The 14,297-nt window shown below is 35.3% G+C and overlaps 1 protein-coding gene across 1 annotated transcript in view; it reads left to right on the top strand.

Annotated features, from left to right (window-relative positions):
- Positions 1-14,297, top strand: part of ROCK1 (Rho associated coiled-coil containing protein kinase 1) — a 265,368-nt gene that overhangs the window by 225,147 nt on the left and 25,924 nt on the right. Inside the window, exons 20-25 of the mRNA XM_007935599.2 lie at positions 1,067-1,251; positions 3,972-4,041; positions 7,433-7,527; positions 12,740-12,905; positions 12,996-13,089; positions 13,361-13,449. Of these exons, the coding sequence (XP_007933790.2) occupies positions 1,067-1,251; positions 3,972-4,041; positions 7,433-7,527; positions 12,740-12,905; positions 12,996-13,089; positions 13,361-13,449 (699 nt within the window). The remainder of the gene's footprint in view (positions 1-1,066; positions 1,252-3,971; positions 4,042-7,432; positions 7,528-12,739; positions 12,906-12,995; positions 13,090-13,360; positions 13,450-14,297) is intronic.

Below are 14,297 nucleotides of genomic sequence, written 5' to 3' on the forward strand. Positions count from 1 at the left end.
AAAAAAAAAAGTGAGATTAGAGATACCTATTAGAACCATGCTGAATGAATGTCTGTTGAAATTTTAGAAGATAATATTAAATCATTTATTTTTGTGGCTCTAAGATATTTGACTACTAACCAGAAGGCTGTTGGTTCAAACCCACCAGCCACTCCTCTGAAGAAAGATTGGGCAATCTACTTCCGTAGTGATGCCACCTCAGAAACCCAAGGAGGGGTCGCTATGAGTTGGATCCGACTCGATGGCAGTGAGTTTGGTTTGGTTTGGTCTTAGGAATTGGGGTTACTGAAGTGGATAAGATAGTTATGGTCTTGACTTTTGTGGAATTTAAAGCTCAGAGGGAAAGACAAATATTAAACTAGTAATTACATGTATGACAAAAAAAAAAACCCACCAAACTCACTGTCATCAAGTTGATTCAACTCACAGCAATCCCTCCTTGTGTTTCTGAGGTGGTATCTCTATGGAGGTAGATTGCCCAGTCTTCTTTCAGAGGAGTGGCTGGTGGGTTTGAACCACCAGCCTTCTGGTTAGCAGTCAGATGCCTTAGGCACTATGCCACCAGAGCTCCCTAAATACTGAACGAGTAGTTGTATATATGACAAATATTTAAAAAGGAAGTATAGAATGTTATAGGAATATTATGACTAATCATGTTTGGGAGTTAAGAAAATTTCACTAAGGGAATGCCATTTAATTTGAGAGCTGAATAATGAATAAATGATAAGGGGAAGACAAAGGGAAGAGTGTATGTAAGAACTGTGCAGTGAGGGAGAGCTTGTCACATTTGAGGATCTGAGAATATGATCAAGTTAGAGAGAAAGCCAGCAATAGAACTAAAAATACAGACAAGGAACAGATCGCAAAGGATATTGTGAAACACTAAGGATTTTTTAGCTCATTAGTCCCAATACATAATAAACTGAGCAATATAAGTATTTGATGAACATTGTTGAGTTGAATTAAGTATGCATTCAATTTGAGTTTTGATTAGTATTCTTTCAAATAATGTCTAAAACATTGTCAAAGAGTTATTTACAATCCCATTTATTTTTCTCTTTCCTAGGTTAAAAATCTAGCTTTGCAACTGGAACAGGAATCAAATAAGCGACTGCTGTTACAAAATGAACTGAAGACGCAAGCTTTTGAGACAGACAATTTAAAAGGTTTGGAGAAGCAGATGAAACAGGAAATAAATACATTATTGGAAGCAAAGAGATTATTAGAATTTGAGTTAGCTCAGCTTACAAAGTAAGTCTTGAAAATAATATTCTTGGTTTATTTGTGTATGTGTGTGTAATTGCTCAGCATTTGCTTGTGTGTTTTATGTGTGTACTGATTATATATTTTAAATTTGTGAAAGATAGACTTAAAAAAGCATTTAGAAATAAAAGAATTTATTTGCAAAGAAGTTCAGGCTTTTGGAAGGACAGAGCCACCAAATTAAAAAATACAGGTATTTAAGGGGAAGAACAAAAGATTATCAGTGCTTGGTACTAAGTGTGTTTATGGTGGGGAAAACAATCACAGTTTTCTCATACGATTTTCATATCCACAAAAGTTACCATATTTCCTCAGACATTAGTATTGCAAAAATCATGGATAAACTTCTTTTTATTATGGATTCAGTAAGTTACAGGAAAGGGTCATGGTTTCTTTATTTTAAGGACTAGAATTAGACATGGTAACCCTTCAGATTTTTTTTTGTTTGTTTGTTTGTTCCTTTGGCTTATCTCAGAATGCTTTTTTTTTCCTTCTACTCTGGGATGTGATATGCCTTATTACTTGAAGTGAAGAGAAAACAAAAGTGTCATTATAGCTTTCAGAATTTATAAAGACATGCTTCAAAAATCTAATAACAAAAATGGATATATCTTTTGATGAATCGTGTTTTTATTTTCTCCAGATTTATATAATAGTATCTTCAGTTGCCAGCTTCACTTACAACACAGAAATTTGTTGGAAAAAATTGTCAATTTTGATATTGTTGGATTTATGTTAGTGAAATTTTCACCAAGTAATGAGTTTTGTACTTTTCTTCTTCCGAGATAACATTCACTCAACACTTAACAAACATTTACAATATACTTTCTATCTTCCGAGATAACATTCACTCAACACTTAACAAACATTTACAATATACTTTCTATGAACTATATGCCTTCTTAGGTGCTGAAAATACAAACCTATTACTATCTAATATCAACACCCAACAACCATATAAGGAATTATTAGTCCTTGAATTTCTATAACTTTTGAGTTGTATTATGTTTCTTTTTAAGTCTGTTTCTCTCTGTGTAAGTTGTGTTTGTGTGTATATTGTGTACATGTACTTGTCTCTTTATCTTTGTTTCTCCTTGTCAGTTAACTTCTTGTTCCTGCCTTGCCTTCTTCCTTATCTAATTACTCCATTCCACTTCTTGCATTTAATTGGCCATAATATATAGTGCTGAATTACTACTTATTAAATATTTCATGTTCTCTATTTTTAATTATTTACTTATTAGATGAAACATTTAAAATTTCTCCATAATATTACTCTTCCCTACAAAAATGTACAAAAAATATGATCAGTTTTATTCTTGTGATTTGGATTGATCCACAATACTATCTGGAAGATGACCTTCAATAGAAAAAGTTTCCCTATACTTTGCATAAGGAACCCCAGTGGTGAAAAGGTTATAAGTGCTCAACTGCTAACTGAAAGGTTGGTGGTTCAAATCCACCCAGTTGCTCCACAGGAGCAAAAGACCTGGAAATCTATTCCTGTAAAGATTGCAGCCTATTCAAGCTCAGTTGGCATATCATACTACACAAAACATTGTTCCACATCCTACTTTGGTGAGTAGTGACTGGGATCTTAAAAGCTTGAAAGCAGCCATCTAGATGCAATGATGGGTCTCTCCTCATCCAGAGCAAAGAAGAATGAGGAAAACAAAAGGTGCATGGAAGCAATTAGTCCAAGCAACTGGTACACCATTTGATCCTCAGCCTATACGATTATGACACCAGAAGAACTAGATGTACCACTGTCAGCCACTCAGAGGGGCATGTATGTAGAAGATCCTGGATAGAGTGGGAGAACAATGTAGAACAAAACTCAAAATTTAAAAAAAAAAAAAAAAAAAGTGACCAGGTTTGCTGGTCTAATAGAGCCTGATGGAACCACTGAGACTGTGGCCCCTAGCTGCCTTTCAGATCTGGAATTGAACCCACTCCTATGGCTTCCAGCCAGACAAAAGATAGGTATATGAGCTGAACATTTACATTAGGTAGATACACTCTTTGGAGAGAACAATCATGGGAGAATCGAAGGATTGTGTGTACACACAGAGATACCTTAGGGGGCAGAAATGGATGGAGGGAAGGATCCAGGGAAGAGGAAACTATGGGGGAGAAGTGGGAGGGGAGCTGTTGCATTGTGGTAAATTGTAGTCAATGTTATGAGACAAAGTGTATGTGAGCTGCTGTATGGAAAATGAATTTGCTCTGTAAACTTTCACCCAAATCACAATTTAAAAAAAAAAACCCTAGAATACCCTATGGAACAAGTTCTACTCTGTCCATTAGGGTTACTATGAGTTGAATTGATTCAGTGGCACACAACATACTTTAAATAGTGTTATGTAAAGACCAAAACCATTGTCAGCTGATCGATTCCAACTCATAGTGACCCTATAGGGCAGAGTAGAACTGCCTCATAGGGTTTCCAAGGCTATAAATCTTTACGGAAGCAGACTGCCTTATCTATTTCTCACAGAATGGCTGGTAGGTTTGAACCACCAACCTTTTGATTAGCAGCTGAATGCCTTAACCACTGCACCACAGCTCCTTTCTGTAAAGACAGTGTGACTTAATCAAATTAATTAGTAAAGTAAGACTGCATATTAATTGTGTGTTTTAAACTAAGACTAATATAAAGTCTGTTGTGAATAAGTGGATTTGTTTACAATTTTCTCTTTTATCTGAAGACAATATAGAGGAAATGAAGGGCAGATGCGGGAGCTACAAGATCAGCTTGAAGCTGAGCAATATTTCTCAGTAAGTGAAAAATTATGTTTAGTTTATAGATTGTTTCATAACCTGACTTAAAACAAGGTATTTAGATTTTTATGAGAATCATGATTCCTTTTCAAATAACTATGAATAATTTTTCTCTGTTGGTAGTCACATTTCTGAATCTTAAGTTGATGATCTAAGTATTAATGAAAAATGGCCATTTTTATGCAGACATTTCTAAAATTGCCATCAAACTAGAACTGTAACACTTTGTTTATGGGTTCTGTTTGCCTAGAAGCAAGTTTGGGTGGTTTAGAGTGCCAATATTATCATGTATGGGTCTTTATACATGGTACAATGGCTTTTGAGTTGCAGGTATAACTAATGTTTAAAAACTTTTTCCTAATGAGCTCTGTGTGTACTTCATGCATCTGTTTTGCTTTTACTCCGTAGAAATCATTTTAACTCTTACTTGCTTCAGGCTAAGTTGTTTTTACTACTCTTCATGAGCATTTACAGGTACTGCCTTTTGAGGTTTTATTGAAGCCTCTGAATTTGTTCGCTTATTTTGGTTGCCAAGCTCATGTACTATCTTTTTAAATTAACATTTATCTAGCTGATCCCTACTGTTATGCTGACAACCACATTTCATACACACCTTACTCATTGCAAGTAAATGCATGGAGTTGAGTTATACTGGTAAACATCCCAATAGAAACAGTGAGAACTGTAGTGGAAGTAATGGTTTCTTCCATAAGAAATCTGACACCATTAGAACTCTAGAAGTTTCACATGATTTAGAGTTTCATTGATTGATACCACAGTTTACTCAACTAATAATAAAGATTAAACTATATTTTACTTGTTTGTTTCTCGGCTTATTAAACCATCATTGGTATATGTTTTTAATTTACAAAAACAAGTTCAGTGATACCTTTCCATTAGTGTTAAATATTAACCTTAAATATTCGTATTAAGTGGTAATGACTTCTACAAAGTAGTTTACAATATCTTATGCACTGCCTTGTCCATATGCTCCCACAGTGTAATCATCCAATAGCTCCAGATGTTTGGGTGGATGCCAAATAACTTGTGGTGGTTCTTATGGGTTCTTGATTTTGCCTCTAAAATAATGCAAAACCTAACACTGTTTCCTAGTTTTGATGTATTCCATTGCTTGTAAAGATTGGATTACTCACTCACTCCCATTGAGTTGATTACACCTCATAGCGACCCTGACCCATCTTCCTTCCGTGGAGCAGCTGGTGAGTTTGAACTGTTAATCTTCTGGTTAGCAGTCAGACTCCTTAGGCATTGTGCCACCAGAGCTCCTTAAAAATTGGATTAGATATTATTAAATTTTACATGCTGTTATGAACCAGATTTAAGATATTTCTTGATTTGGGCTTTTAAATCAGATTATTTTTCTTTTTACCCATATGTTAATTCCCCATATAAATTTCATTATTTAAAATCAGAGAAGCTATGACAGTTTGATTGCTATAGGCAATATGGATCATCTTATTTTTGAAATAGTAAAAAAACTAGAGCAGACTGTCATCATTCATTCATTTGCATGCCAAAAGAAATTAAGTCTTTTTCCCCTAAAGAAGTGCTGTTTTTTGAAAGATAATTAAAGTATACAGCATAAAAGTAGTTCTCCATAGCTATTTGTTGGCATCTTTTTTTTTCTTCTCCTTTTTATTTTCTTCTCTTTATCTTTTTTTTTTTTTAATCAAAATAATTTTATTTAAAATGCTTTAAAAAGAAAAGAACAGGTATCTGAGGACAGCATAATTGTTTAGGGTAGGTAGGGTCTTTATCTAGAAATCAATATTATATATAGATATCTACCCATTCAGATACATTAAAGGATAATCACCTTTTGAGCACTTTCTTTCTTTTTTCTTTTTAACTTTTTATTGTGATTTAGGTAAAAGTTTACAGAGCAAATTGGTTTACCATTCAAGTCATACATATTTTGTTTTGTGACATTGCAATCCCCACAATGTAATAACACTCTCCCCAGTTCCTCCCTGTGTTTACTGTTTACCTTCACCCTTCTTTCCTATCCCTTCCTGCCTTCTGAGCTTTATCCCTGGGCAAATGCTGCCCTTTTGATCATGTGTGATTGGTTATTCTTGAAGTGTGCACCTCCCTGGTTGTGTTGTTCACCTTGTAGGCCTATTTGGCTGAGAGTAGAGCCACAGGAGTGGATTTGGTTCCAGGCCCTTCTCTTTATCTTTTTAGCTTAAAAAGATAGGTAAAAAAAAAAAAAATGAAAAAAAGTAATAGACATCAGCATTGAAGTTTACTCTGGAACCCCAGGCCCTAATACAATGTATGTATCTAATACTTATTTGTACCTGTTAATATATTTGCTCACAAAAACTTAGTGAATTTTATAAAAACCATTATTCTGCAGTAATTATATAGTATTTATACTTAAGTGGATATTACTTTTACCTTTCTCAGCCACCCACTTTACCCACCCAAAAGGGAAAGGGCTTCTACAACATTATTGACTTCAAAAATTGACTTAAGTTTTAAATGAGTAGTACTTTCTAAGTTCCTTCATAATGTTTTTCTTAAATCAGCATAAATTTTTAATATACCTTATTGAGGTATAATTTCTATATGATAAATTCTACCCGTTTTAAGCATATAGTTCAGTAAGATTTGACAAATAGGTACAGCCATGTGGCCACCACTACAGTCAATATAAAGAACACTTCCTTCACCACAAAAAGTTTCTTAAGGCCCTTTGTAGTCAGTCTTCCTACATACCTCTGTTCCCAGGCAACCACTGATTTTTATCATCTAGCCTGTTTTTGTTTGCCTCCTCCAGAATTTCGTAAGGAGCTCTAGTGGCGTAGTGCCTAAGGCATTTAACTACTAACTAGAAGGATGTTGGTTAAAACCCCCCAGCCACTCCGCAGAAGGAAGACTGGGCACATCTACTTCCGTAAAAATTACTCCCTTGGAAACCCAAAGGGGGTCGCTATGAGTTGGAATCGACTCGATGGCAATGAGTTTGGTTATTTTTGGTAGAATTTCGTTTACATGGAACATGTCCTCTTCAGAGCCTGACTTCTTTCACTCAGCATAATATATTTTAGGCTTATCATGTTATATGTATCAGTAGTTCATTGCTTTTTATTGCTGAGTATTGTGGATATACCAAGGTTTTTTTAAACCATGAATCTGTTGCTAGATATCTAGATTGTTTCCAGTTTCTAGTTGCCATGGATAGAGCTATAATGAAAATTCATATATAAGACTTTGTGTTGACTTAACATTTGAATTTCTCTTGGATAAGTGCTTGGAAGCATAACTGTTGGGTTATATATTAATTGTTTACTTTATTAAAAACCTACCAAACTGTTTTTAAACAACCATAAACACTTATTTCTTCTTGGTACTTTTTTTGCAGACACTTTATAAAACCCAGGTAAAAGAACTTAAGGAAGAAATTGAAGAAAAAAACAGAGAAAATTTAAAGAAAATACAGGAACTACAAAATGAAAAGTATGTCTATCTTACTCTAGTGCAAGAGTCAATACTCTACAAAGCATTCGTAACTTTAACTTTAAAGATAGTAGCTGTATTGTTATGATAGTAATAGTATAGTAGATCTTACTGGCCTCTTCAGACAAATAAGATTAGATTTAGGTTGAAATTTTGCCTTTATGGTTGAGAAACAATAAACAGATTAACACTATACCAGTTATTCAGAGATTCAATAAATTGTGACAGTAGATTTTATTCAAGAGTCTCTGAAACTTTAAAGACCTATTTGTATATAAATCATTCTGTAATCATAAGTCATTATTTCATGTTAGATGAAGTTATCTAAGGTCTTTCTCTTAGAATTGTTATGTAGGTTAATTTTCATTGTATGTGTACTTAAGGCCTTGTTATTGTCACTGTTATGTTGTTATGGAATCGACTCGACTCATAGGGACTCCTCCTTGGGTTTCCAAGGTAGTGTCACTACAGAAGTAGATTGCCCAACCTTCCTTCCAAGGAGGAGAAAACCTTATAAAGCTATTTTGGTGTATCAACCTTATTTTGTAATTGAGCTGACCGACCCAAGACACTAACATTTCTAACATTGTAGAAAATTCTGTTGGGTATCCCTGATCTGAAACCTTAATCAGATTCAAATGTAATTCTTAAAAGGGAGAAGACAAGTTCATATTTAATCATGTAATGTTTGGCTGCTTTTTTATTTGTGTTGTTAGCAGCTGTTGACACTCAGAGTTTAGATCCTTAATACAGTAGATGTTGCAATATGGGGTATTCCTAATATACCACCTTACCCACTTTTCTCAACAAATAGAAATATTTTCTAAACATCTTCTTCCCTCTCCTCAAACCTCCAACAGCTACTTCTCATCTTCGTAGTTGGTTGTTGTCATTGTTGTTAATGTGCCGTCTAGTCAGACCCGACTCATAGCGACCCCTCCTTGGGTTGCCGAGGCAGTATCACTACAGAAGTAGATTGCCCAACCTTCCTTCCAAGGAGTGGCTGGTGGGTTTGAACCGCCAGCCTTCTGGTTAGCAGTCAAGTACCTTAGGCACTATGCTACCCTTTTTCCCAGAAGTCAAAAGAGAACATCTACTGTTTCCCAACATCATAGCTACTAACCTGTCTGCATCTATACCTAAAAACCTTGCTTTCCTTCTGCTTGACATAATTAGATAAATAGTATTCTTGATCCCTTAATCCCAGTCCTTCAGTATCTTTTGCCTACTTAAGATATGACTCCAACAATTTTCTTATCTTTCCTACATCAGTGTTTCCCTTTCTACATTTATTGTAATACAAGTAGTCTCTGGGTTACAAACATCCAACTTACGGACAACTCCTACTTGCTCTTTAACTCAGGGCTTTGAACTAGTTCTGTCATGGCCATCAAAACAAAACAGGAACAGACCACAATTTTTACAATGGAGGTGATTTACCACGGTAACCAGAACAGGAAAAATTATGGATCGAAGCTCTGGATTGGAAGACTCGGAAGAGGCATAGTGAGGCCTTTCAGGAGCATGATGCAAAAAATTGGATTATTGGCCGGACTGTGGAGAGTTACACACATTGAAAGCAGCACAGTCAGTCATGGGTGCTGTCATCTTTGAAACTCTGCTTGAATGTTATGTAAATTTGCCCTCATTTTGAAACTATTGAACCAACCCCAACTCACAACAAATTCTTCATCACAATCACCTTCACTTGCTGATTGTGCAGTTTAAATCATTGAAAAGGCTTTGAGGCTTTTCTTGGCACTAAAGTAACACTAAATAAGAACCGTATGCATGTGTTCTGACTGACCTACAAATTCTTAAAGACATAGTTAGGAACAGATCTCTTTGGTAATCCAGAGACTGCCTGTATAAACTAAAAACCAAACAAACCCACTGCTATCAAGTCAATTCCAACTTATAGTGACCCTATAGAATAGAGTAGAACTGCCCCATAGGGTTTCCAAGGCTTCAGAACTTAATGAAAGTAGACTGCCTCATCTTTTTGAGGTGTGGCTGATGAGTTTAAACTGCCAACCTTTTGATTAGCAACTGAATGCCTTAACCACTGTACCACCAGAGCTCTTTGCCTATATAAACATACAATTAAGTATCTCCTTTGGAGAGAAAAAAAAAACAAACCTCTTTTGACCAGTTTATTACTGGTTACCAGATGTGAAAGGGGGGTTGTTGCTAAGCTTTTGTTTAAGGGTGATGGAAAAGTTGGAAACAGAGAGTGGTGATGGTTGTACAGCATGATGAGCATAATTCATTTCACTAAGTTATATGTGTGAAAAATGTTGAAATGGCAAATATTTTTTTTGTGTGTGTGTGTTTACATATATATGTTGTTGTTGTTGTTGTTGTTATGTGCCGTTGGGTCGGACCTGACTCATAGCGACCCCTCCTTAGGTTGCCGAGGCAGTATCACTACGGAAGTAGATTGCCCAACCTTCCTTCCAAGGAGTGGTGGGTTTGAACCGCCAGCCTTCTGGTTAGCAGTCAAGTGCCTTAGGCACTATGCTACCAGAGCTCCTATACATGCATACATACATACAGTCAAGTGCCTTAGGCACTATGCTACCAGAGCTCCTATACATGCATGCATACACACACACACACACACACACACACATATATATATACACACACACACACACTTACCACAAAATCCCTTTTTTTTGCTTCCTTTTACAAGAAACCTCCTAGAGAGTGTTATGGTTATACTAGGTGTCTTCAGCTCTTTAGGTTCTTTTCTCTCATTATCTCTTAAACTCACTCCATTCAGACTTTTGCACTTGGCACTCTACAAAATAACCTTTCTCATGGTCATGTGACTTCCAAACAGTTCTCTGTCCTCATCTTATTTAATGTAACAGTAGCATTTGGCATAGTTGATTATTCTCTCATTAAAAAATTTCTGTACTTCATGAGACAGTGTATGTGAACTGCTGTATGGAAAGTGAATCTGCTCTGTAAATCTTCACCCAAATCACAATTTAAAAAAAAGAAAAAAGAAATTCTGTACTTGGTTTCTGTGACACCAGACACTATTTTCCTTTTATTTAATAGGCTTTTCTTTCTTGGCCTCCTTTGATCCTTTATCCCTTCTCATCTCTGTAACATTTAAAGTTTAATTGGCCCAAGGATCACTCCCTACTTATTCTCATCTAGTCGCATGGCTTTAATAGCATCTGTGTACAAGTAGATTCTCCCCTAAATTCCAGACTTGTATATCCAGTTGCCTACTTGCCATCTCTGCTTAAGTGCCTAATAAAGATCACATACTTAGTGTCCAGAAAAAATTCTTGATTCTCTAACCTTGCCAACCTACTGCTCCTTGTCTTTCCTGTTTGCGTAATTAGCAATTCTCTTATTCTCAGTTGCTTGAGTAGAACTCTTAGAGTCATTCTTTTTTTCTTATACTCTATACACAGTCCATCAACAAATCCTCCCAGCTGTAAATAAAAAATATCAGAATCTGATCACTTCTCACAGTTTGTGTCCTTTATCACCCTTCTCAAACCACCATCATCTCCAATCTTGATAATTTCAATAGCCCCTAACTAGTATCCCTGCTTCTACCACTGTCCCCCTAAAATATCAGAGTACTAGGAGTAAAAGCCTACATCCTCATTTTGTTTTAGAAAGCCTTTCATGGTCTGTTTTTCTCTCCCCCTACTTCTCTCACAACTCTTCCCCATCTCTTAGTTTGCTCACACTAGCTTCCTTCAGGCCACTCTTACTCATTTGTTCTTTTATGTTCCCTCTCATGACCATTCCCTCACTTCTTTCATATCTCTTTTCAAATGTCATCTTAGCAGGGAGTCCTCTTTCATCACCCTATTAAAATACTGACCACACTCATACCTTTTCACCTTTCCTGTTGTATTGTTCTCCACAGCATACTGTATATTTTCATTTTTTTAAATTGTCTGTCTCACACCACTGGTTTATACTCCCTGAGGGCAGAGACTTTGTTACTGCTTTATGCCTAGTTCCTAGAACAGTGGTTGGCACATAGTAAACATTCAAATAAATATTTGTTGAATGAATGAATACTGTTTTTTTGGAGTTAATATAATCTCCATCTTTAGGCTCAAAGCAGCAAATTTAATTTGTATTATTCCCTTACTATAAAATAGAACATGTAAGTATTTGTTCTTTCATTCATTAAACATTTATGTAGCACCTGCTATATACTAGGGATGCATTGGTTACTGAGATAAATTACCCACAAGAGGTTCTTTAGGAAGAACCGGCAAACTAGAGTGATCTGGTCCTGGTCTGAATATGAATTCTGGAAAGCTTTGAACTATAATTTCCAAGGAGAATTCCTCATTCAGTTTATAGTGGTTTGAGAATATAATTATGGTAAAAGTATTCCTAACCTCATTGAACTTCAGAGCTGGAAAAAAAAAATTCACCGCCATCAAGCCGATTCCCACATATAGTGACCCTTTAGGACTGAGTAGAACCGCCCCATAGGGTTTCCAATGCCATACACCTTTAAAGAAGCAGAATGCCTCATCTTTCTCCCACAGGGCAGCTAGTGGGTTTGAATCACCAACCTTTTGGTTAGCAGCCAAATGCCTTAACTGCTACATGACCAGGGTCCCTAATAGAGAAAACACAGGTTAGGAAATTATGTTTATAATGTGTATAATTGACAAACGCTTTCACAATAATAAATTTTAGAGAAATGGTAATCAGTAATCACTCCACTACCAGAGTTCCTTTTAGTACTGGAAAGGACCTCACAAATAAATTCAGTTTAATCTTCTCATTTTACAAATTTGAGTAAACTGAGCTACAGGGAATAAGAAATTTGCCCAGTATCCCTACTCAGTTGATGATAGAATGGGGGACAGGTGTCCAGTTCTGGCTTCCTGGTTTATAAATCATTGACTTTTCCACTGTGCCATGCTGTCTTCCATTCCACATCTATAACAAATGCCCTTTCAAATGTTTGCAGTTGCTTTATTGCCTTTTCTTAGTTAAGCATAATAGCAGATATGAGATTAAAAAGTTCTTCGTAGTTTTTCAAAGTATGAGAGGTTAAATTCCTTACTTTCATAGATAGTTTATAATGGAGTTCATTTTTAAACATTTCTTTTTTATTCATTTAAAGGTAATTGTGTTTTTAAGTATATGATTAAGTTGAAGAAATGAAGTGAATTTGTTTATAGCAATTTCTCTTGTAAATCTTCTGCAGAGAAACTCTTGCTACTCAGTTGGATCTAGCAGAAACAAAAGCTGAGTCTGAGCAGTTGGCTCGAGGGCTTCTAGAAGAACAGTATTTTGAATTGACCCAGGAAAGCAAGAAAGCTGCTTCAAGAAATAGACAAGAGATTACAGACAAAGATCACACTGTTAGTCGGGTAAGTGTGACAGTCAGGTATGTGACTAAAATTGCCTCGAATATGAGGAATAGCAAAGCTGTAGCATAAACCTTTGTGTGTTTTGTTTAGTTAGAAGAAGCGAATAGCAGGCTAACCAAAGATATTGAATTATTAAGAAAAGAAAATGAAGAGCTAACTGAAAACATGAGGAAGGCAGAGGAAGGTATGTAGCTTTTTTGATTTTCTTAATCGTGATGTTAAATCAAATTAAGAGATAAATCTTCAGCTGTTTTTGTGCATTTCTTTTGAAACATTTGCTTATATAGTAAATAATTTATATAGTCTGAAGAATTTTCTTAATTAAGTTATTGAAAGTTACTATGTCATATATACTAATTTTGAATAATTAAGAGCATTGTTAATTTGGAATACAGCAAATTAAATTCTTGTTGAAAACTGCAGTACAGTAACGTTTTATATCATTTATTGAACAGAATATAAATTGAAGAAGGAAGAAGAGATCAGTAATCTTAAGGCTGCCTTTGAAAAGAATATCAATACGGAACGAACCCTTAAAACACAGGTATACATGCTCTTAACCTTTTCTCTCTGTGTGTGTGTGTGTGTGTGTGTGTATGAGCATCACATGTTGTGCCTAGTGGTGAAATGGTTAGGGACTTTGCTACTAACCAACAGGTCAGAGTTTAGATCCACTAGCACTCTATGGGAGAAAAGACCTGGTAATCTGTTCATGTAAAGATTACAGTCTAGTAAACCCAGGGTAGTACTATATATGCAGTTCTACTTAGCTTATATAGGGTTGCTATGAGTCATAATTGACTTGATGATGCAAGTTTTGACAGCAACAAAAACATATTTGGAAAATTAGTATTTGCTGTTTATGTATTTAATTGAGACTATACAGGTCATTCATTACATTGAAACAATGTATAATTTACATTCTTTATTAAATATAGATTCAGAAAATAGAATTTAAACTGACTTAAGTAAACTGGCTCGTCCAGTAATTTGCTCTTGAGAACGTGCTGTAGATTGTATAGAAGATGACTTGTAATTGGCATTAGGAAAACTTAGTGGAGAGAAGACAGACTAGATTTAAGCCAATAAGTAAGAAACCATAGGGCTGAATGTATCATTTTGATTTATATTTAATGATAGATCTAGATCACATTTTTTACACTAAAGTTTCATTTCTTATTTTGCTATTATTCAGTAGTTTAAATTCTTCATAAGCTGCCGTGTACTTAAGTTCATTTTTATTTTATTTTATTTTTTTGTGCTTGTCCTCTTTTTATTGTGATGTGAAGGTTTATCATTTTTCTTTGGGGTTACCCTATGATTTATAATTTTATCCCCAGGTTTGGAACAGTCCATTCTATCTTGCAACTTTCTTAACTTCCTCACCATTTA

Source organism: Orycteropus afer, unplaced genomic scaffold (genome assembly GCF_000298275.1).
Source record: "Orycteropus afer afer isolate SDZICR_OR568_19922 unplaced genomic scaffold, OryAfe1.0 scaffold00030, whole genome shotgun sequence".
NCBI lineage: Eukaryota > Metazoa > Chordata > Mammalia > Tubulidentata > Orycteropodidae > Orycteropus > Orycteropus afer.